Source organism: Suncus etruscus, chromosome 7, assembly GCF_024139225.1.
Source record: "Suncus etruscus isolate mSunEtr1 chromosome 7, mSunEtr1.pri.cur, whole genome shotgun sequence".
Lineage (NCBI taxonomy): Eukaryota > Metazoa > Chordata > Mammalia > Eulipotyphla > Soricidae > Suncus > Suncus etruscus.
Window position 1 is genome coordinate 120221846 of NC_064854.1, and position 22419 is coordinate 120244264.

Consider the following 22419-nt stretch of genomic DNA (forward strand, 5'->3'; position numbering starts at 1 on the left):
TTCCACCTCTCAGTGGCTCTTTGGGATTCTCTCCCGGAGCCTTTCTGTATCCATTTGCTCCAGTGCTCACAAGAGATACATGGCTGAATCATCCATCTAGGTTCATAGATGATTCTTTTCCCCCACTTCCAACACACACCCTGGAGGGGCAAAGTATCCAGTGTCAGATTACTTGAGCTAAAAAGCAGATCCTAAAATGGGTTCAGAGTCCCCCCTCAAAAAAAAAAAAAAAACCTTCCTGAGAATGGAGCTGGGCTAGCCTGAAATGCAGCAGGTGCATTGCTTAGCTCCACTGTCTCCCAGCAGGTGCTGCCAGGGCCTTATTTCCTGCATGCCAGATAACTCAGACACCATGCTGGCTGGAACTAAAAGCTTTTGACTGTGAGCCAGAGCGATAACATAGCGGTAGGGCATTTGCCTTGCACGCAAATGACCCAGGACGAACCGCATCCCATATGGTCCCCATGCCTGCCAGGAGCAATTTCTGAGCACAGAGCTGGGAGTAGCCCCTGAGTGCCACCAGGTATGGCCCAAAGACCAAAAAAATTAAAAGCTTGTAGGGGCCGGAGAGATAGCACAGTGGTAGGGCATTTGCCTTGCACACAGCTGATTCAGGACAAAGGATGGTTTGAATACCGGCATCCCATATGGTCCCCTGAGCCTGCCAGGAGCGATTTTTTTTCTGTTTTTTTTTTTGGGGGGGGGGGGCACCTGGCAGCACTCAGGGGACCATATGGGATGCCGGTATTCTGGCTCTGTGCTCAGAAATCGCTCCTGGCAGTCTCAGGGGACCATATGGGATGCTGGGGATTGAACCCACGCCTGTCCTGAGTTAGCTGCATACAAGGTAAACGCCCTACCATTGTGCTACATTCCAGCCCCCAGGAGAGATTTCTGACCACAGAGCCAAGAGTAACTCTTGAATGCTGCTGGGTGTAACCCAAAAACCAAAAAAAAAAAAAAAAGCTTCTGACCATATACCGGGGCCCATCACACTACACCTACTTCTGTGATGAGAGAGGAAGCCCTGCTCTTTCTGCTCTCCACATACCGACCAGGAAGGCCTCAACAAGGCTGATCTCTGCATAGCGTTTCTCTTCTCATAGTGGCAGTTGACGAATGTTCATTCCTCCCTGCCAACCCTCTTCAGAGCACCCACCTACAGAAAGAGACCCTTTGACCTCATGAACCTGGGTCCGCTGCCACCCTGTCACGTGCATGACCTATGAAGGCCCACAACACAGGCAGGAAGGGGTCTGGAAATATCTGTTCAGAGATAGGAAGGACAAGGCAGGGGTCCAAGTCACAGTGGAGGGGCTAGCCAAGAACTCAGGAGGACAGAACAAGATAGAAACAAGAGTGATGCCATGGCAGGTAGGATGTTTGCCTAGCATGCAGCTGACCTAGGTTCAATCCCAGCATCGCATATAGTTCCCTGAGACTGCCAGAAATAATTTTTTTTTTGGTTTTTGGGTCACACCCGCAGCGCTCAGGGGTTACTCCTGGCTCTATGCTCAGAAATTGCCCCTGGCAGGCACAGGGGACCATATGGGATGCCGGGATTCAAACCACCATCCTTCTGCATGAAAGGCAAACACCTTACCTCCATGCTATCTCTTCTTTTTTTTCTTTTTTAATTCTTTTTTTTTTTAACTTTATTGGTTGATTTTTGGGCCACACCCAGCAGCACTCAGGAGTTATGCTCCTGGCTGTGCACTCAGAAATTGCAGAAAGGCAGGCTGGGGGACCCTCCCAAGTCAGCCCCACATGCAAGGCAAATGCCCTTCTGCTGTGCTATCTCTCCGGCCCCTAGACTATTAATTCTTGTTACCTCTCTGTGCCTCAACCCCTGCCTAACACTAGTGGCCTCCTCTCATTTTTCAGATTGACCAAAAAAAGAGAGGAAGGCAAAGGCGCTTATTACTGAGTAACCGTAGACCAGCAAAGCTCACTCAGGCATGTTTCAACCTTCTATGTCCCTTTCTGTCCAGCTGATGTTCATGGGACCTTCTGGACCTCAATTTGCTTTTGTTTTGGAGCCACACCCAGCAGTGCTCAGGGATCACTCCTGGTGGGCTTGGGAGACAATATGGGATACTGGGGATTGAAACCTTTGTTGCATGCAAGAAAGTCAATTTCCTGGGGCTGGAGAGATATAGCATGGAAGTAAGGCTTTTGCCTTTCATGCAGAAGGACGGTGGTTAAGTCCCGGCATCCCGTATGGTCCCCTGTGCCTGCCAGGGGCAATTTCTGAGCATAGAGCCAAGAGTAACCCCTGAGCGATGCCGGGTGTGACCCAAAAACAAACAAACAAACAAAAAAGAAGAAAGTCAATTTTCCCAACTTGTACTATAGCTCTGGCTCCCAAAACCCAATTTTTTTTTTTTTTTGGCATAAGGCAAAGTTGTGCCATCACCCTCTTGATTTTTAAAAAGATCCCCCATGGGGCCGAAGAGATAGCATAGCAGTACGAAGTCGACCAGAGACAGACCCAGGTTTGATTCCCAGCATCCAATATGGTCCCCTATGCTTGTCAGGAGCAATATCTGAACACAGAGCTAGAAGTAACCCTGGATGTGCTGCCTGGTGTGGCCCCAAAACAAACAAATGATAATAAATAAATAAATAAATAAATAAATAAATAAATAAATAAATAAATAAATAAATAAAATTTAAAAAATAAAAAATAAATCCCCAAAGCTGAGAAGCAAGTGCGGATCGGATAAGGGAAGTAGAAGCTTCTCCACCGGACCATGTAGGAAAGCTTCCTGGAGGAAGTTGCCTAAACCTCCCAACCTGCCAGAACTCAGGGCAAGCTCGAAAAGAAGGATTTCAGGCTTGGCCAGCTCTGGCCTGACCCCACCCCACCCCACCCAGTTGCCTTCCTGACCCCATCTTAACTTTGGAGGTGGCAGCAAAGAAGAGACACTCGGTTCTCAGCACTGAGAGCACCTGGACTTGGTAGAAACGCGACAAGTGGTCATGTCATGTCACTTGGAAGACCCTAGGCCTCCTCTCCTCCCCAGAGCCCACCCTGGGCATTCGTGGCTGTCCACCCAGCCAGGGCAGCAGCATCCCCAGAGAGTCTAACCCAGACCCAGGGAAGACTGCAAGCCCAGATCCCAACCCTAGGCCCCAGACTTAAGTCGGGCCCCCTCCCCAAGACACCAGGGGCTTGGGGGGCTCCGACTGCGGGGCGCCCTGACCTCAGGCTCCTCCTCCCACCGGGTTCCCCGCCCGGTGCACGGTCCCCGGAGAGGCGGAGCAGCTGCCAAGTGCAGGAAGCCGGGCGGTGGCCAGCCGGGAGGAGGAGGAGCAAGAGAGAGAGAGAGAGATCAAGCAAGCGGACCGGGGTGGCTCAGAGCGGCGGGGGCCAGTACTACTTCCCCCCGAGTAGTACCTCGCCGCTCCGCCCCGGAGTGACGCTCCCCCGCTCATGGGCCTGGCCGGAGGCAACCGGCGGGCTGCGCGGAGGAGGAGGAGGCGGCGGCGGCGGCAGGTGGCTCGCAGCGGGGCCGGAGGAGCCGGGCCGGGCCATGGCCGCCTCGGAACGGCTCTACGAGTTGTGGCTGCTCTACTACGCGCAGGTGAGCCCGGCCCCGACCCGGTCCGGCCCGTCCCCGCCGCGCGCGCCCCGGGCACTTGCACCTGCTCCGCGCGCGCGTTGCCCTGGCCGGCCCAGTCGGTGCGCACGGGGCGCACCGGGTTCGGTCCCAAACGCTCACGTGTATGCACCCCCCTCCCCCGGGCTGGGCTCACCCAAGGAGACCCGAGCAGAACCCAGAGCCCCAATGGGGAAACTGAGGCAGGCGGGTGGGGCTGGAGAGGAGAGGGGAAAGGCCGGAGCTCAACTCGCATCAGGGTTTGGCCCTCTCCAGGGTGGCTCAGTGTAGGTGCGCAGGACCCCTTTCCCCCCCCCCCTTTTCTCAGATCTAGGGGGTCTGAGGTCCCAGTTAAAGCACAGATAGTCTGGGACACATCCCCCCCTTACAGGTTGCAGTCAGCTCGGATCCCCCCCCAAAAAAAAAAACCAAAAAAAACCACTATTGCAAACTGGCTGCATTGAGTTGAGTTTTCTGAGCCCAGGGGCCCTTAACCCAACAACCCAACGCGATGCGTCTTTTAGGGGGTGCTGGACCCCTTGATGATGGTTCAGGTGGGACCCAGGAGTGTCTGAGAGAGAGAGAAGAGCGCCCCCGTGGTCAGCGACTAACTCTTGTGGCTTCCGAAGAGAAAGGCAGCCAGGAACTAGGAGACGCGGGTGGCCCCCAGATACTCAGCACTGGCGCACACACACATGCCATGCGCCCCCCCCCCACTTTCCACTTTCCGTCAGCTCCCAGGACAGAGCAAGGCGTCAGGGGAATGCTTCCCCCCCCCCCCTTAACCTTGCACCAGATTCCCTCCCTGCACCTGCCTGGCATCACCCTCCTGGCTCAGGTGTGTCCCGGCACAATGGACTATTGTGCACCTAATCTCAGCACTGGAGGGAAGTTGAAGCTGTCCAGCTGTCTGCCAGGATGATGGGGACCCCATAGCCGAGGAGTCCCCCTGGAATGCTTTGGGAGTGCCTCAGGTCCTGGTGTGAGCCCCCCACCCCACCCCCAGCAGGATGCCTTCAGGCTCCGTTTCCACTCTGAAAACTTGTCGCCGTCAGTCCACCCACCCATTCCCTTACCTCTGGGATTCTTTTTTTTTTTCATTTCATTTTATTTTATTTTGGTTTTTGGGCCACACCCAGCAGCACTAAGGGGTTACTTCTGATTCTGTGCTCCGAACTCGCTCGGGGTGGTGGGAGGACACTATATGGGATGCTGGGATTCGAACCACCGTCAGTCCTGGGTCTGCCGCATGCAATGCAAATGCCCTACCTCTGTGCTATCTCTCATCTCTTCTCCGCCCCATCCTCCTCTGGGATGTCCTCCTTACCTGTCACAGTTAGGGGTGGAGTGGAGGCACGCCTCCTTCAGATACTGAGTTAGAGATGTTCTGGGTGAATCTTCCTGTTGGGGCAGCACCCTGAGGCAGGCTCCTTGAGACAGCACCCTGAGACACCCTGAATCCTTGGGGTTTCCAGGTTCTGAGGACATTCTAGGGGGAGCCCTGCCACAGCCCAGCACCCCCAGCCCTCAGTGGAGCTGAGTGTTCCTCTCTGCCAGGCCACCTCCTCTGCCCAGCTTTTCGCTGTGTTGGGGGGACAGGTAGCCGGCACGGCCAGGCTGCTTGCGGGCTTGGAAGTTCGTGCAGGCAGGGGGCAGCCTGGGCCAGCAAACAAACCCAGGATGTGAGCGGGAACGGGAGGGAGCCGGGAGGGGCCGGCTGCAGGCAGGGCAGAGGAAGCTCAGAGGAAGCTCGTTGGCCAGCAGTCTCCCTGCACTACCTTCCTGCTGCTCCCGGAACACCGTCCCCACCCCCGAGTGGCTGGCTCCAAACCCCAGTGCCTGCTGTGCCTGAGCTCCCCAAACCCACTGTGAGTGCCTGAGGGGGGGTCAGGAGATGAGGACAGGAGCCCTCTGGGCTGGGCAGCCTCCTAGCCAAAATGCATCCCCAATTCCTCTGCCCCTCCCTTCAGCTTCACACTCAGAACTGACTTCAGCTGGCAAACCTGTTCCCCCAGTTGTAGGTCTAGGCCTAGTTGTAGGTCTCACCCCAGGGAGCACCCCACTTTCTCCCCTCCTTTGCCCTCATGAACCCCAGGTTCTGACCCACCTGGCTACATCTGTGGGCCCTGCTGTGCTGGGGGGCTCCAGGTATGGAGGGACTGTGCATGACTCCTGCCAGAGCACCCCTGGACACTACTCAGTCACAGCTCCTCAGGTTCCCCAGGGGAAACCAAGGCAGGATCAGCACACAAGTGTGGGGTGGAGACCAGTGGAAGGTCCACCTAAGCATTTGTTCTTGGGCATGGGGAGCCTTAGAGGGGCTACACCCCAGAATGCCAGTCTTTGCCCTACTGTCAGGTGATCTTCTGGCCTGTGCCCCCAGACCAAGCAGGACCCCTGCCCAGTCCTCATCTTACTCCTAAGCCTCACTCCGAATGGGGATTTCTCCAGTGTTAGCTGAAGGTCTTGGTGGGAGGACTCTCATATTGACTGGAGGTCTTGTATTGGCTGGAGGTCTTGTCTAGAGAGTTCTTAGGACCCATGACGAAGGTGTCCAGAGGCCGAGGGGATCAGGACTGAGCCTCAGGAGCAAATCTGCAGCCTCTTGTCTGAGGGTGGTATAGAAATCCTGGAGGGGCTGAAGCATATCTGAGGATTCACCCTACTAAGTTCCCAGGAAGGTTAAGGGAGGGGGTACGAGGACGAGGGGACTGGAAACAGTTTTCGTTATGTTATGTAAAGCAAGATGCAAACAAATCACCCCTTTCCACACTAAAACAGTGGGGTCTTAGCAGCGCCCAGTGAAGGAGGGGATGTTAGGTTACAGTGGGGAAGCCAGGCCCAGCCTTCTGTGTATCTTTGAGTACTCTGGATTTCAGGGCTCCAGGGAGATGGCCAGAGCTGCACCCTGCTGTTTCCTTACCTGGAACTGAGCCTGCTCAGACCTTCTTCCTCTGTACCTTCCCTGAGTCTCTTGCCCTCCTATGCCTCAGTATACCCTAATGCCATGTCAGGTAGGAAGTGGAGAGGCCTCTGGGATGCCTCCCTGGCCTCCTCCCCACTTTACCAAGACAAGGGAAGGAAGAAGGGCTGAGGTGATGGGAGGGAGCCTAGTGTTCTGGGGGAGGGGTTGTAATCCTTGAGGTTGTTATAGCAACTGGGGAAGCTGATGTGGAAGTGTGGGGTCCCTATGGAAACGGGGTCGGTTACTATGGGGACCCTCTGGAAGGAAATTCCTGGTTTCCATAGTGATGGGACCCGAGCAAGACACAGACCAGAGGGTCACCTCTTTCAGCCCCTTCCCAGGTAGTGGACAGACCAGCTGACTCTGGTCTTCCCTGACAGGAGATAAAGTGAAGAGACCCCAGGAGAGGGTATTCTCACAGACCTGTCCCACTTCTGCTTGTCTGAAATGGGGCGTCCACTCCCCCTGATTGAGAGAAAGTGTCCCCACCATAGAGCTGCTGTCTCTTCTGACCCAGCATCCACCTCTATCCTGGGACCCCCAACAGACATGCTCCTGGCTGGCTGGCACCACCTCTGCCCCCCCCCCCCCCCAAGGCAGAGACTGGAAGAAACAGAACATGAACTTGGGAATGGAGCCTGCGGGTACATGTTGCTGCAGAGGCTAGACCCCCTGTGCTGAGTGTTCTCACACGTGGGCCCCATTGGCCTTCCCAGTTTCCTGCTCAGAGCTGGAGGAGAGGGACGCCCTGGCACATAACCACTATAACCCCCAGCTATAGTGCATACTGTGACACCCCCACCCCACTCTGGGTCCTGACTCCTAGATGCCCACTGCTGTCAACCCAAGTTGTGGGGTCTCCCAGGAGGAAGAAGAAGAAGGAGCAGATAGCTCTCTCCATTCCTACCCAGCACTGTGTTTTGTTTTGTTTTGTTTTGTTTTGTTTTGCCTTGTTTTGGAGCCACACCTTCAGTGCTCAGGGCTTACCTCTGACTCTGTTCAAAGGGGACCATATGGGATGCTGCAGATCAAACTAGGTTGACTGTGTGCAAGGCAATGGAACAGTGCCTTACCCACTGTTCTATTGCTCCAGTCCCCCACCCCCCCCGAATAATGCTTTTTTACACTCCTTAATCCCTACCCTATCAAGGCACACAAAAGTCACCTTGACTGCTTCTACCCTGACTGCAGCCTAGCCAGACAGACTGAAGACAATGTGTGGGGGTTAGAAGCGAGGGTTTTGCAGCATAAGAGCCTGCCCAGTCTGGGTGGCCCGTGAAGGTGCAAGCCACAAGGAAGTGGTAGGATGTGATAGTGGTAGGATGCTTGGGGATATGGTGCCCAAATGTAGGGAGCAGGCAGTTTGTGTGGGACAGGAAGTTGTGTTTTTGTGTTTCTAGGGACTTGGGGGAACATGCCCTGCAATGCCCAGGGCTGGTTATTGACTTTGTGCTCAGGGACCACTCCTGGCAGGCCTCAGGATGCATATGGGGCACTAGAGATTGAACCCTGGTCAGCCACTTGCAATGCAAGTGCCCTCCTGTTGCACAGTATCTCCAGCTCTTCATCTATGTCCCTGGCAGGTGGCAGGGGGTAGGGGCACAAAGGTGAGGACTTGGGGAGGACAGGACAAAGGTATGAAGGTGTCTTATCCCTGAGACCCAAGCCAAGGGACTGAGAGGTTCCCTTGAACCAGGGGCATCCACCTGTCAAATCCACCTGTCTCTAGCCCCCTTCTCACCTCCCTTCTTCCCCCCCCCCCCACCCACACGATCATGTGTTTAAAATTCATTTCTGGGGTGGCCAGAGAGATAGCACAGCGGTAGGGCCTTTGCCTTGAACGCAGCCGATGCAGGACAGATGGTTCAAATTCTTTTTTTTTTCTTTTGGTTTTTCGGGCCACACTCGTTTGATGCTCAGGGGTTACTCCTGGCTAAGTGCTCAGAAATTACCCTTGGCTTGGGGGGACCATATGGGACGCTGGGGGATCGAACCGAGGTCCTTCCTTGGCTAGCGCTTGCAAGGCAGACACCTTACCTCTAGCGCCACCTCGCCGGCCCCGTCAAATTCTATCATCTCATATGGTTCCCCGGTGCCTGCCAGGAGCGATTTCTGAGTGCAGAGCCAGGAGTAACCCCTGAGCACAGCCAGGTGTGACCCCTCCTGAGAAATGTTTCATTTCTCATCCACAAGCCCTTTCCAGAGCATTGGGGCACAGCCCTAGACCGCACCCGTCCAGGTCCTTCACAACTTCTCTGCAGGGCCTGGGTGCCCCTGGCCTCACCCCCACCGCCCACATCCCTGCGGTCTGAAGGGAGGAAGCGGCCCCCCCTCCCTCACAGTGACTGTGCGCTTCCTGCCTAGGACGGGTTGGGAGGGAGGACGCTTCCCGTTTGTACCAAACTTTCCCTGGTGTCGCACAGACTGGGGTTCAGCCGCTGCCCCTCTTGCCCATGGAGCCAGCTCTGGGTCCAGGGGTCCAGGTAACCAGCCAGGGTGGGCGAGGTTTCCAGTAGCAGGTGGGTGTCCTTCCCGTCCATGGTAGGGACATGTACGTACATGGGTCTGCCTGGCTGATAAGGAACAGTGTCCTTTGATCGATCCACAGTTCAGGAAGGCCTCTTGGAGGTGGTAGCTGCTGAGTTAGGAGAAAGTACCAACTGGGATGAACATGGGGCTTTGGAGAGATGACAGTGGTGGTGAGACCTTCAGCCACTGCCCCAGTGTGGGCGTCCACCACAGCCCATCATGAACCCTTAAGCCACTCCCTGCCTGTGTCAGGCGTGCCTGTCCCCTTCAGGTGGGGGAGCTGGGGGCAGACGGAAGGATGGAAATGATGTTAGTCTGTACAACCGCCCTCTGATGCAGGCCTTCCAACTTCCGGCCCCCCTCTTCCCTCCCCCCCCCCTCTGCACTGCCACCACCCATGTCCACCTGTTCCCCTGCAGAAGGACCTGGGCTACTTGCAGCAATGGCTGAAGGCTTTTGTGAGCACCTTCGAGAAGAGCATCTCAGTGACCTGCCTAGAGCCCCACAGGTGAGGCCAGGATATGGCAGGAAGGGTTTGAGGCTTCCTTGGGGGGTCCCCTTGACTGCGTCTTTCCCACACCCAGGCCGGAGGAGATGGGGACCGAGGTGCCACCACTGCCCTTGGACACGTTCCGGGTGCTGGCCGAGCAGCTGGCCACAGTGGAGCTGGGACAGGTGCTGCTGTTGCTGAAGCTATTCATCATCCTCTGCAGGTAGGGTCTGCCACCCTCAGAATGGGATTGGGGGCTTCTGAGAGCCAGCGACGGGGCATGTCTCTGGACACCCTCCTGTCATTTACTCCTCAGGAACCCAGAGAATATAGAAGAAGTCTGGGGCCAGGTGCTGGTCCCCCGCGTGTTGGCACTGCTCACCCGTGTGGTGGCTGAGGTGAGGTGGGGACCACTGTATGGGGAGGTGAGAGGTGCTGGGACCCAATTTACCACCCCTCCCTTCCCCACTGCAGCTGAAGCAGCCCCTGGCACCACAGGAGCAAGAGGGTGTTGTGCCGTCTCTGGAGACTGTGGCCCTGCACGCTCTGCTCCTCTGTGAGGCTCTGTTTGACCCCTACCAGGCCTGGCGGTGCCAACAGAGCAGGTGAGGGCTGCTGACCCCTTGGGCCGATGGGAGGCAGGAGGGGTGACTACAGAGGACTCAGAGCAGGCCAGCCACAGGGCCTGTGAGCTCGATGACCCAGGCCTCATCTAGGTCCTGGGCCCCTTCCCTAGGAAAGTTATCAGCTTCAAGGAGAAGAGCAAATACAAGTGTCCTCCTGCAACTTTGCCTGGAGAATTCAGCACTTTCTTCCAAGGTCAGTCCCCCTGCAGCACCACCACTCTTGCCCCTAACCCCTCCACCCCACTCCCACCCACAGGCAGGATAGGACCCCCTTCAGGGGCTGTGTACTGGAGCCTGGGAGGAGCCCAGGAATTTGCAGGGAGAGAAAAGGCATGTCTGGGCAGAAGGAGGAATTTCTCTTTTGCCTGGAAGGAGGCCTCTTTGGGGTGAGTGGGTAGGGGGGCTGTCAGTTTCTACCCCACAATTCCTCCCCTTCCTGCTCATCTCCTGGGTCCTCTGCCTGCCACTCAGCAACTCTCTGATCTGACTTTTTCTTTTTTGAATCCCAAGTCATGCTCAGCAGTTGGGGATTCTTTACTGACACTCCCCAGCCCACACACATGTTCAGTGCGTGGGTCTGGCAATGTGAAGTTGCTGGGCTACAACAGGGCTGAGGGTGCCACAAAGACCCCCCCCCCAAGACTGTTCCTGGAGGTATAGGGGGCATGTCATGAGGGGACTTGAACTCAGGACCTCATCAGATAAGGCATGAGCTCTCCAAGCCCTAAAGTCATCTTCCTGTCCTCTGATCTGGAATATATATATATAGTATATATGTGTAATATGTATATATACATGTACATATATATATATACATATATAATTTTTGGTGGGGCTAGAGACATAGTATAGTGGGTAAAGCACTATTCTTGCATGAAGTGACAGGGTTTGATCCCAGCATCCCATATGGTCCCTCAACCCTGCCAGGAATAATTCATGAGTGCAGAGCCAGGAGTAATCCCTGAGCATCACAGGGTGTGAGTCCTCCCAAAAGAGGACTTTCATACAGAAGGTCATTGGTTCGAATCCCGGCACCCCATATGGTCCCCTGAGCCTGCCAGGAGCAATTTCTGAGCGTGGAGCCAGGAGTAACCCCTGAGCGCTGCCGGGTCTGACCCAAAAATCAAAAAAAAAAAAAAAAAAAAGAAAGAAAGAAAATTACTTTTGGTACTGTGGTTTACAACACAGCAGCACATTGCACAATCTCAACGTTTCTTATAGGCGAATAGTATTCCTCTGTGTAGATGTACCATAGTTTATTTATTTATCCAGTTATCTGATCTCAGAAACTTGGGCTGTTTCCAGGTAGGTTTTAGCTAGTGTGAATGGTGCTGCAATGAATGTAGCAAAACAAACATCTTTTCTAAATAGAGATTTTTTTTTGCTCTTAGGGTAGATGCCAAAAAGTGGAATTTCTGGGTCATATGAGCCTTCTTAATATTCCCTGTCACGTCATTTGCTCTGTAGCCTCAGCTGGCCTCTGCTCTTCCTGGGACACTGTCTCTGATGTGTCTCCATGTCTTGCTAGCGCGACCCTAAATCAGTGACCCTGCTGTTCTGACCCCTTCTCCTTTCTAGGGCCCCACAGGCCTAGGGAAGCAGTGACCTATTGAGAAGGAGAATTCTGAGGGTGCCCTGTGAGCTACGGGCCCAGGGACTGGAAATACCCCTGAGGAGCACCCTGCTTGCACCCCTTAGCCTAGCTGATCTCTGGAACAATGGGTTTCCTAATTCCTCTGGGGTCAGCTCGCACCTTTCCATTCTTGGGAGTCAGCTCAGTTCTTGCAGGCTCTCTCAGTCCTCCAGTAGCCTCTGACCCTATCAATAGGGATCAAGTCACCCTCTTCCTCTTCCTCTCACTCTGTACCCTGTGAATGCTCTCTGCTCTCTGTTTTCAGAGTGAGCCAAGTGGGCCTCCCTGCTAGCCCAGGGGATTCCCATCTGGACAATACCCCGAAGTCCTCTTACACAGCTCTGCCTTGTAGGACTTTGTTTCTGGAGAACTATAATCCCTGATGCTGTGGGGAAGTTGGGTCAGAGGCAAGGTGTGTTCATTCAGGGACCCCCACTTTGGCACTGAGTGGGGGATCACTTGGGACAGGCATTATGTCTTTTTTGGGGGGGGTTGGGTCACACCCTCTGGCTCTTTGCTCAGAAATCACTCCTGGCAGGCTCAAGGGACCACATGGGGTGCTGGGAATTGAACTGGGGTTCGTGCTGGGTTGGCCGTGTGCCAGGCAAATGCCCTACCACTATACTATCGCTCCGGCCTCCCTTATGTCTGTCTTAAGCTCTGTGTCCCCGTTAAGAGTCCCAGCATGATGGGGGTTTTTTTTGGGGTTTTTTTTGTTTGTTTGTTTGTTTTGGTTTTTCAGGCCACACCCATTTGACGCTCAGGGGTTACTCCTGGCTAAGTGCTCAGAAATTGCCCCTGGCTTGAGGGGACCATATGGGATGCTGGGGGATCGAACCACAGTCCTTCCTTGGCTAGCGCTTGCAAGGCAGACACCTTACCTCTAGCGCCACTTCGCCGGCCCCAGCATGATGTATTTTTATCATCATCATTATCAGCATCATTTTTGTTTTGGGGCCATGCCCAGCAGAGCTCAGAGATAATTGTTGGTTTTGTGTTCAAGGACCACTCCTAGCGGTGTTTGGGGAACCATATGGGGTGCTGGGATTTGAACCTGAGACAGCTGCTTGCAAGACAAGTGTCCCTACCTGCTGTGCTATCACTTAGCCCCAAGACATGATCTTCTTTAGATGGCCCCTCAGTACAGACCAGCCCTTGTCCCTTAGATGTCATCCCCCTGTCACAATACCCTAGGGACAGCCCCACCACCTCGACTTTGAGAACCTGAGTGGGGCTGTCCCTCCCCTGCCTGCAGACAACCTGCAAGATGCCGGGCATTTGCCACCAGCACTGCTGCTGCATCTCATCCACCTGTTCAGTGCTGTCCTTGCGGCGGGGAAGGTAAGGCTGGCAGGAAGGGGACCCACTCTGAGGAAGGTGGTCTTAGAGTGAATAGATGCCCACCTCCCATCTCTGCTCACCCCCACAGGAGAATGCTCAGGTGGCTGTAAGCGCTGGCTCTGTGCAAGGCCTGCTAGGCGTGGTGCAAAGCTGGGGCCAGCAGCCAGCCCAGGACCCCCGTCTCCTCCCACTGGCACTGAAGGCCCTGGTAGGTTCAGTCCATGTGCTACATGCCAGCCGGACACCCCCACGTGGCCCAGAGCTCCGTAGCCTGCTCGAGGGCTACTTCCGTGTCCTCAATGCCAACTGGCCCACTGAGTCAAGCCCAGACCGTGAAAAGGCCCTCATCACCCTCAGGGTCAGCATGCTTGGTAGGTTGGCCCTCCGGGGTCCTGAAAAGGGGGCATCCAGTAGAAAAACCTGGTGGGAGGGGGTGGTTGAACTTGGCAGTGTGGGGAAGAAGGTTAAAGGTTGAGGGGGGTACCGGAGCTATAGCACAACAATTAGGGCATTTGCTTTGCACAGGGTTGACCTGGGTTTGATCCCTGGTACCCCAAATGGTCCCCCGAGCCTTCCAGGAGTAATTTCCTGAGTGCAGAGCCAGGAGTAATCCCTGAGCATCGCAGGGTGTGACCCAAAAAACTAAAAATGAGGGGGTCGGAGAGATAGCATGGAGGTAAGGCGTTTACCTTTCATGCAGAAGGTCATTGGCTCAAATCCCGGCATCCCATATGGTCCCCTGTGCCTGCCAGGAGCAATTTCTGAGCATGGAGCCAGGAATAACCCCTGAGCACTGCCGGGTGTGACCCAAAAACCAAAAAAAAAAAAGGAGAAAAGAAATTGCTCCGGGCAGGTTCGGGGGACCTTATGGGATGCCGGGGATCAACCCTGCATCTATCCTGGATCAGCCACGTGCAAGGCAAACGCCCTACCACTGTGCTACCATTCTAGCCCTTTATTGGCATTTTCTACAACACCTAATGGTGTTGGCATGGGGATAACGAGTGCTCAGGGTTATTATGTTGACTGAGCATTGAACCCAGACCTCTTGCATGCAGAGCATGCACTCAGCCCTTGGAACTAGGGCAGGAGGGCATCGGCTGGGCTCTGACCCTTGCCTCTTCCACAGATGCCATCCCCATGATGCTGGCCTGCGAGGACCGGCCAGTTCTCCAGGCCACCTTCCTCAGCAACAATTGCTTTGAACACCTCACTCGCCTTATCCAGAACAGCAAGGTGGGTGCAGGCAAGAGCCAGCTCTGAAGCAAAGGAATCTGCGTGTGGCTGTGGAGCTGTGGCCCATGGTTGATGGGGAGGAAGGACCTGGGCCTGGGCCAGAGTGCAAGAGGGCTCCGGACCCCATGGGAGGGGGGGGGGGCTCTTGTGCAAGGTTGAGGCTTGGCCCCTTGTTTCCCTTTTCTGCAGCCCCAAGCAGAAGGGCAGGCAGGAGGAGCCAAAGCTGTGTTGGCCAAATTCCTCCTGCTCATGGGTATTGGCTGTTCTGTCCCTCCAAGCAGGGCCTGGACACCCAGCTCTCACTCTCCGGGGGTACAGTGTGCACCCCCTCTCCAGGCAGAGCCCTGGCAGCTTCCCTGGGTCCTGCTCTAACTCACCTACTCTTCCTCCTCTTGTCTCTCTGCCTCCTCCACCCCATGCCTCCCCCTTCCCACAGCTGTACTTGCAGGCCCGGGCGCCCCCTGAGGGGGACAGTGACCTGGCTACCCGGTTACTGACTGAGCCCGATGTCCAGAAGGTACCACCCTGGGGCTGACTGGCTCCAGCCGCGTCTCTCTGGGCACCGATCCCTGGCTCCTTTCTGCACAAGGCAGGGGGATGGTTACAGGGTTGGGTACGGCCTAGTGCCACCTTGCCCAGGGATGGGTCTCTTGCATCCATGCACCCTCCTTCCCAGACCCTTCCCAGGGTGATTACGGAATGATCTACACCTGTGCACAATCATGGGAGGTGGTGTGGAGCTGGATGGAACCTTCGAAATCAGTGTTAACAGGAGGGCTCTGGTGTTTGGCCAATGATCCCTCATAGAGCTAAACAGACCCCAAGATCTGCTTCGTCTTGGGGACCCCTTACACCTGCCCTCAATAGGTTCACCCATGCTCCCTGCTTCTCTCTCCAGGGGTGCAGGGAGGCTCCCACTGTTGGGTGAGAGCTATGTCCCCAATCTGGCTGTGTTTGCAGAAGGCAGCCCTGAGATGTGGGCACTTGACTATGTCCAAAGCGCCTGTGTCCATCCATCACTAGTGGCAGATGTGATGAGGGTGACCACCTCTTGCTTTTACAGATGAGAAAACTGACACGTGAGAGGGCAGAAGACTGCTTACAGTCACTTGGGGAGTTAGGCCAAGTTGGAACCAAACACCTCTGAGTCAAAAAATGGTCTAGCCGCTGCTCAGTAGTCTTTCAGGCCCCCCCAAACCCCATACACTCGGAGTGGGCAGGGCTAGAAAGCAGCAACCCCTGAGCTGCAGTTCAGCCACGGGGCCTCCGTGTATCTTCTGGTGCAGGAAGAAAGGACAGACAGGGTAGGACCCAGGTTTCGAAGGTTCTCCTGGTTCTGACATGCTCTGATTGATTATTCCTAATCTCTAACCCCAGCAATCATCCTGGGTGATGGACACTCACTGACTTGCCTGCATACGTGATTGGCTTGGGTGGGGATGGGACGAGCAGAGTCCTGAGGGGTGGGGGACAATGGCAGGCATTCCTGTTGTTGACCCACCTCAGGAGGCCCTGTCCAGCCATGGTTTCTGCCTTCCCACAGCACTTTTGGGCCGGGAATAGAGGGCCTGGTGCCCAAGCTCTCAGGGCCCAGAAGGCCCAGTTCCTTAACTTGTTCCCCTGTTCCGGAAAGGCCCCATGTGGCCTCTGGCCGCTGCCTCCTCTGATAGTTCCTTTCTCCCCCCAGGTCCTGGACCAGGATGACGATGCCATTGCGGTGCATGTCATCCGGGTGCTGACCTGCGTCATGAGCGGCTCCCCCTCAGCCAAGGTAAGTGTGGGGAGAAGGGACAATTGACCATTGTTTTCAGCACACACCTGAGAGTGGCTGTTAGAGTACTGAACTGGGAAGGGGACTTGAAGGTTTGGGTAGCTCAGTGGGTGGCTGTGGTCATTGGTCCATCCTGGGAAGTGGGGACCTCGTATCCTGCTGATCAGAGGAGAAGACCAGGCAGCTTCATGGGTAAAGTGTCAGAGCCACTCACAAAGATACTCAGTCCAGGAGCCAGAGAGAGAGCACAGCGGCAGGGCATTCACCTTGCACAAGGCCAACCCAGGATGGACCCAAGTTCAATTCGCGGCATCCTATATGGTCTCCCGAGCCTGCCAGGAGTGATTTCTGAGCACAGAGCCTGGAGTCACCGGATGTGTGTCCAAAAACAAAAAACAAACAAAAAAAAGACCAAAGATACTCAATCCAGGGGCAATGCAGGCCTGACAGGTCTTTGCTCAGGTCTGTGATGCTGAGGGCCACCAGGGCTAGGGGATGTCAGGGGTCAAACTCAGGGCCTCGTGTATCACCCAACACATGCCTCAGTCCTCCTCTGAGCTACCTTTGGAGATGATCTCACACCCCTGCCTCCCTCTGCAGTGTCCCTCAGTAGTGTTCAGGTGCTCACCTGCTTGCTCCCTGCCCACACAGGAGGTATTTAAGGAGCGCATCGGCTACCCCCACCTGCACGAGGTCCTGCAGAGCCATGGACCCCCGACCAACCGGCTGCTGCAAGAGCTGCTCAACATGGTAAAGACTGGGGCTTCCAGACTTGCATGGGTCTGGACAGAGGAGAAGTGAACTTTCCAGCTTGTGTCTGGCTCATCTGTATCAGCATCATCAGGGAGAGGGACTTTGGCCTTATTGGGGGCTGAACCACTACTGCTTATTAGCAAATTGGGGATTAACCTGGTAGCATGCAGGTGGGCTTCAGGCCAGGGTTCAGGAGCGAGGGGTTCATAATGCCCACAGGCCTCCCACTCTTCTGAGCTGCAGCACAGACGTGAGTGGATTGGCGGAAATCTTGCTGTGTCTGGGCGATAGTTCTTACACAGAGGGAGTCCCAGCGGCAGCGTGGCCCGTTTTGCATCACCTGCCTGGGAGCTATCCCCGTCTGTCTGTCTTTCCACCCACAGGCAGTGGAGGTCGACTACAGTGCCTTTCCGCCAGCGCCACCCCCAATCCGCAACGAACAGCCGGTCCTGGTGCTGATGCGGTGGCTGCCGGCCCTGCCCACAGCAGAATTGCGGCTCTTCCTGGCACAGCGCCTCCGCTGGCTCTGTGATAGCTGTCCATCCAGCCGTTCCACCTGTGTGCAGGCAGGCCTGGTGGGCTGCCTGTTGGAGACACTGGACACAAGTACTGTCCTGGGCACCCGCTGCCAGGAGCAGTTGTTGGTGCTACTTGAGGCTCTGGGCCAAGTGTCACTCAAGCCCCTGGAGCTCCGTTGCCTACTACGTCCCCCGCCAGGGCTGGAGTCCGGGGATGCCCGTCACGCTGGCAACATCATCCGTGCGCTGTTGGGCATGGCCCGGCACCAGGGTCCTGCCCGCGCCCTGTGCTACTTTGACCTCACTCCCAGTATGGCGGGCATCATGGTGCCCCCCGTGCAGCGGTGGCCAGGGCCTGGCTTTACCTTCCATGCCTGGCTCTGTTTGTACCCCGAAGCTGCAGCATCCGGCCTGGCCCCCAGCCGGCCGCTCCAGCGAAAGCAGCTGTACAGGTGGGTGACTGTCCAGGTCTTGGGCCTAGGGTCCGGGACTCATAAGAGGCTGTGGACTTAACTGACCGGGCTTGTCCCCAGTTTCTTCACCAGCAACGGCTCAGGATTTGAGGCCTTCTTCACGGCAACTGGGACATTGGTGGTGGCCGTATGCAACCGGAAGGAGTACTTGACCCTGAGCTTGCCCGAAGTGTCCTTTGCTGACTCAGCCTGGGTGAGTGTTCAGCTTCCTGTAGGCAACATAGGGAATAGTATGTTTGTATATGCACATATTTGTGTCTCTGTATGCGTGCATGTGTGTTTGTATGCCTGCCTGTGTGTGTGTGTGTGTGTGTGTGTGTGTATGTGTGTGTCTGTGTGTGTCTGTGTGTGTGTGATGGGAAATAAGTCCCAACTTCCTGATGGGGTGACTTCCATTCTATTTTCTTTTTCTTTGGGGGGGTCACACCCAGTGGCGCTCAGGGGTTACTCCAGCCTCTGTGCTCACAAGTCGCTCCTGGCAGGCTCAGGGGGCCATATGGGATGCCAGGATTCTAACCGGGGTCCGTCCTGTGTTGGCTGCGTGCAAGGTAAACGCCTTACCATTGTGCTATTGGTCAGGCCCCTGGCTTTCGTTCTAGCACTGTGTTGCCATAGTCCATATGGCTGGTCGCCGGCCCTTCAGCCAGAACTTGGTTTACGTCTACAAAGATGGCCAGCTGGTCAAGATGGAGAACTTCCGCTTCCCCTGCTTCAGTGAGGTGTGCCGGGTTGGGGAGCATTGGGGGAGCAGGGGTGCCAGGAGGAAAAAAGGGTGAACAGGCCCCCCTCCATTCCATCTGGAGTCTGGGCAGGCATGGGGGTCACTGAGAAACCAACTGCAGGTGGCAGCCCAGGCTTTGCCATGACCTTACCATGCCCAATCCTGGCCCCACAGCCTTTTTCCTCCTGCTGCATTGGCTCCGCTGGGCACCGCACCACCACCACCACCACGGGGCTGCCTGCGCCACAGACGTTGGGTGCTTCGGCCCACTCGCACCCCTCCCTCACCCGCTCCCAGTCGGTCCCGGCCACCACAGGGCTGGCGGCCCCCCTGCAGAAGGGCAGCATCAGCTCCACCCTCGCGGGCACGCAGGACACGCGGTGGGGCAGCCCCACGTCCCTGGAAGGCGAGCTGGGGGCCGTGGCCATTTTCCATGAAGCCCTGCCTGAAGCATCCCTGCGTGCTCTGTGTGGTCTGGGTATGTCCCTTTCCTCAGCCCATCCCCTGCCTGTTGCCCCCAAGAGCTAGGAGGTCCCCAGGCCAGAAACAAGGTCCAGGAGGGAAGAGGGCGTCCCGGGGAGGAGACCATGCTTGGGGCTTGCCGGAGGCCAGCCAGGTCTGAAGACCACCCCCGATCCCTCAGGGCCCAATGAGACGGCCCCCTTCAAGCCCGAGGGTGAACTGCATGAACTGGGCACCAAGCTGCTCCTCCACTACTCACCTCAGGTACTTCGTGGGTCAGAGGGTAGTTGACTCTGTCCCCTTCAGTTCCCCACCCTCTCAGGCGCTCCTTCCTCACTCTCACCTGTGCTGCCTGATCACTTCCTGTCCCCAGGCCTGTAAGAACAACATCTGTCTGGACCTGTCCCCTGGCCATGGGCTCGATGGACGCCTGACAGGCCACAGGGTGGAGACATGGGATGTGAAGGTGGGTGCCCAGGCCTGGGTGCGTCCCCACCACCATGCCCTGGGGAGGCTGGAGAGAACCTTACCTCCCCGCAACTAAGCTCCCCGGGGGACTCTGAGGGCATCCTCGGGCCTCCCTCACCCTCTCACCCCTGTGCCCTGTCGCCAGGATGTGGTGAACTGTGTCGGGGGCATGGGGGCCCTGATGCCACTGCTCGAGCAAGTGGCCGCACAGCCCCTAGAGGCCGAGGCAGGTCCTGCTGAAACGCACGACCTAGTGGGGCCCGAACTGACTTCTGACCACAACACCCTGGGCCTGCTGCTCCCCCTGGGCAAGTCCTCAGGTCAGTCAGTCCCTCTGGGGCCTGGGGCTGGGCTGGGGTGTTTGGTGGCCCCTGTGAGTGGCTGACAGCCTCTGCTCCCTTCCTGTTGGCCGGCAGAGGAGCGGATGGAGAGGAATGCGGTGGCTGCCTTCCTGCTGATGCTGCGCAACTTTCTGCAGGGCCACACGGTCAACCAGGAGAGCCTGGTGCAGTGCCAGGGTCCAGCTGTCCTCGGGGCCCTCCTGCGCAAGGTGGGGCGGCAGAGGGAGCCAGAGGGGAGGTGGCATTTGAGTGGGATCTTGAAAACCAGGCCAGGAAAGCAGCAGCGTGGGCTGAAGTGGGCTGGGAGCTCTCCCTTTCCCTTTTTTTTCTTTTTTTTTTTTGTGTGTGTGGAGGGTTTGGGTTTTTGGGTCATACTCGGCAGCGCTCAGGGGCTACTCCTGGCTCTATGCTCAAAAATCGCCCCAGCAGGCTTGGAATACCATATGGGATGCCGGGATTCGAGCCACTGTCCTTCCGCATGCAAAGCAAACGCCCTACTGCTGTGCTATCTCTCCAGCACTCTTTCCCTTTTGAGACAGCAAAGAGCCCCCACTGGGTCTGAGCTGCTGGATGCCTGCCTGTCTGTCTGTCTCTCTCTGCTTGGGCAGAACAGGGCACAGGCTGGACAGCAGCAGGACCTCCAGTTTACCACAGCTCCTTGTCCCCATCAGGTTCCCGGCTGGGCCATGGACATGAATGTGCTTATGTCCGCCCAGCTGCTGATGGAGCAGGTGGCCACGGAGGGCAGCGGGCCCCTCCTGAACCTGCTGTACCAAAATTTGCTCTTCAACTTCCACCTCTGGACCCCCAGTGACTTTGCTGTGCGCCTGGGTAAGATGGGGCATGTGCAGGGTGCAGACATGCTGCTGGGCAGGGGAGGGAGAAATGACAGTTCAGGGAAGTAGTTTTTTTTTTGTTTTTTTTTTGGGGGGAGGGGGTATTTTTTGGGCCACACCCAGCGGTGCTCAGAAGTTGTTCCTGGCAGGCTGCGGGGTGGTCCATATGGGATGCTGGGTATCGAAGCCGGGTCCATCACAGGTTGTCCACGTGCAAGGCAAACGCCCTATCGCCGTGCTATCATCCCGGCCCAGTTCTGGAACTCTGTAACCCCCACTGTGGGGGGGATCTGTGGGGATGAAATGGAGTTTTGGAGCTGCCTCCGAGGGGCCTGTCCTGGAAAACAGGAAGGAGCCCAGTCCAGCCTGGTGTCCTAAGCCACCTGCTCTACTGATATGCACTCAGGCCACATCCAGTACATGTCTAGCATAGTCCGTGAGCACAGACAGAAGCTGAGGAAGAAGTTCGGGGTTCAGTTCATCCTTGATGCCCTGCGCAACCACTACAGGTGAGTTTTGGGGGTGTTTGCAGCCCGGCTGATGGGGTGGCCTCTGACCTCAGGGCCTAGCTCACTTGTCACCACTCTCCCTGTCCTGCTCCCTTTGCAACTGCTGGGGTGGGCACAGCCCGTCGAAGGAGCGCCCCCTAGCGGCGGATGACCTGCGCACCATGCAGATGTCGCTCTTGGCCCTGGCCCGGGAGTTCCTGGTGAGGAGCTCTTCCACCGAGGACATGCAGGTCCTGCTCAACTTTCTGGCTGCTGTGAATGATAACAGCCAGGTAGGCTCCATGTGCATGAGAGGTGGCCTGTGGGACCCATGTTTAGGAGTCAGTCGGGGCCTGACCACCGTGACCCCGTATCTCCCCAGGTGGTGGGCGTCCTGGACCTGGTCTTGGTGCTGCTGCAGGCCTCGCCCACACAGGAATCTTTGTCTGTCTTCCTGCTGGAACCAGGGAACCTGGAGGTGCTGCTGGCCCTGCTGGTGCGGCCCAAGCCCCTTCCCCTGCTGCCTGAGCAAGTCTGCAAGGTGCGGTCTCAGTCCACCCCCAGAGCTGGGTGCCGATGCTGCTAACCCTACCTGAGAGTCAGGGAGGTGCCGCAGGAGCCAGACACCTGCTTGGTGATGTCCCCTGCCCTCCCACGACCCTCCCTGCAATGACCACAATGATTCGGTCCGTACAGATCCTACGCAGACTGCAGCAGAATGAGCGCATACCTGAGCGGAGCCGCCAGCGGCTTCGGCTTCGAGACTGTGGGCTCCAGGGACTTGTTACCTGCCTGCCCGAGGGTTCCGTCTCCCCCCAGCTCTGCCAGGGCCTCTACAAATTGTTCCTGGGGGCAGGTACCCATGCTGGGGGCAAGAGGCAGGTTGGGTGGAAGGAAGGAGGGCAGGTGAGAATAGGGGCTAGACAGGTGGGTGCCAGGGCAAAGCTGGTAGAAGGGGGACTTAGATCCCCCCAGCCAGTTCCTCAGACCTGCCTTGGCCATTCTTCCAGATTGTCTGAACCTCTCAGACCTGTTGGCTGTGGTGCAGCTGTCCCTCCAGGCCGACCTCAGTGTCCGGTTGGACATTTGTCGGCAGGTGAGTTGGGGAGGTGGGAACCAGCGAGTGGGGGTGGCAGGGAGGCTTCTCCCTCAGGACTTTCCTCAGG

General features: G+C 56.6%; 1 protein-coding gene across 1 annotated transcript in view; it reads left to right on the forward strand.

The window, feature by feature from the left end:
- Window positions 1–3406: 3406 nt before the first annotated feature.
- The window catches only part of NBEAL2 (neurobeachin like 2), a 31649-nt gene continuing 12636 nt past the window's right edge, over window positions 3407–22419 (forward strand). The window contains exons 1-26 of the mRNA XM_049777437.1: window positions 3407–3587; window positions 9516–9604; window positions 9681–9809; window positions 9903–9984; window positions 10061–10191; window positions 10323–10405; window positions 13101–13186; window positions 13275–13557; window positions 14316–14422; window positions 14859–14939; window positions 16110–16193; window positions 16845–16943; window positions 17330–17916; window positions 17998–18130; window positions 18537–18656; window positions 18833–19136; window positions 19302–19384; window positions 19494–19586; window positions 19734–19908; window positions 20005–20138; window positions 20601–20760; window positions 21172–21274; window positions 21393–21546; window positions 21636–21794; window positions 21950–22109; window positions 22264–22349. Coding sequence (XP_049633394.1) covers window positions 3537–3587; window positions 9516–9604; window positions 9681–9809; window positions 9903–9984; window positions 10061–10191; window positions 10323–10405; window positions 13101–13186; window positions 13275–13557; window positions 14316–14422; window positions 14859–14939; window positions 16110–16193; window positions 16845–16943; window positions 17330–17916; window positions 17998–18130; window positions 18537–18656; window positions 18833–19136; window positions 19302–19384; window positions 19494–19586; window positions 19734–19908; window positions 20005–20138; window positions 20601–20760; window positions 21172–21274; window positions 21393–21546; window positions 21636–21794; window positions 21950–22109; window positions 22264–22349 — 3756 coding nt within the window. The 5' untranslated portion in view covers window positions 3407–3536. The remainder of the gene's footprint in view (window positions 3588–9515; window positions 9605–9680; window positions 9810–9902; window positions 9985–10060; window positions 10192–10322; window positions 10406–13100; window positions 13187–13274; window positions 13558–14315; window positions 14423–14858; window positions 14940–16109; window positions 16194–16844; window positions 16944–17329; window positions 17917–17997; window positions 18131–18536; window positions 18657–18832; window positions 19137–19301; window positions 19385–19493; window positions 19587–19733; window positions 19909–20004; window positions 20139–20600; window positions 20761–21171; window positions 21275–21392; window positions 21547–21635; window positions 21795–21949; window positions 22110–22263; window positions 22350–22419) is intronic.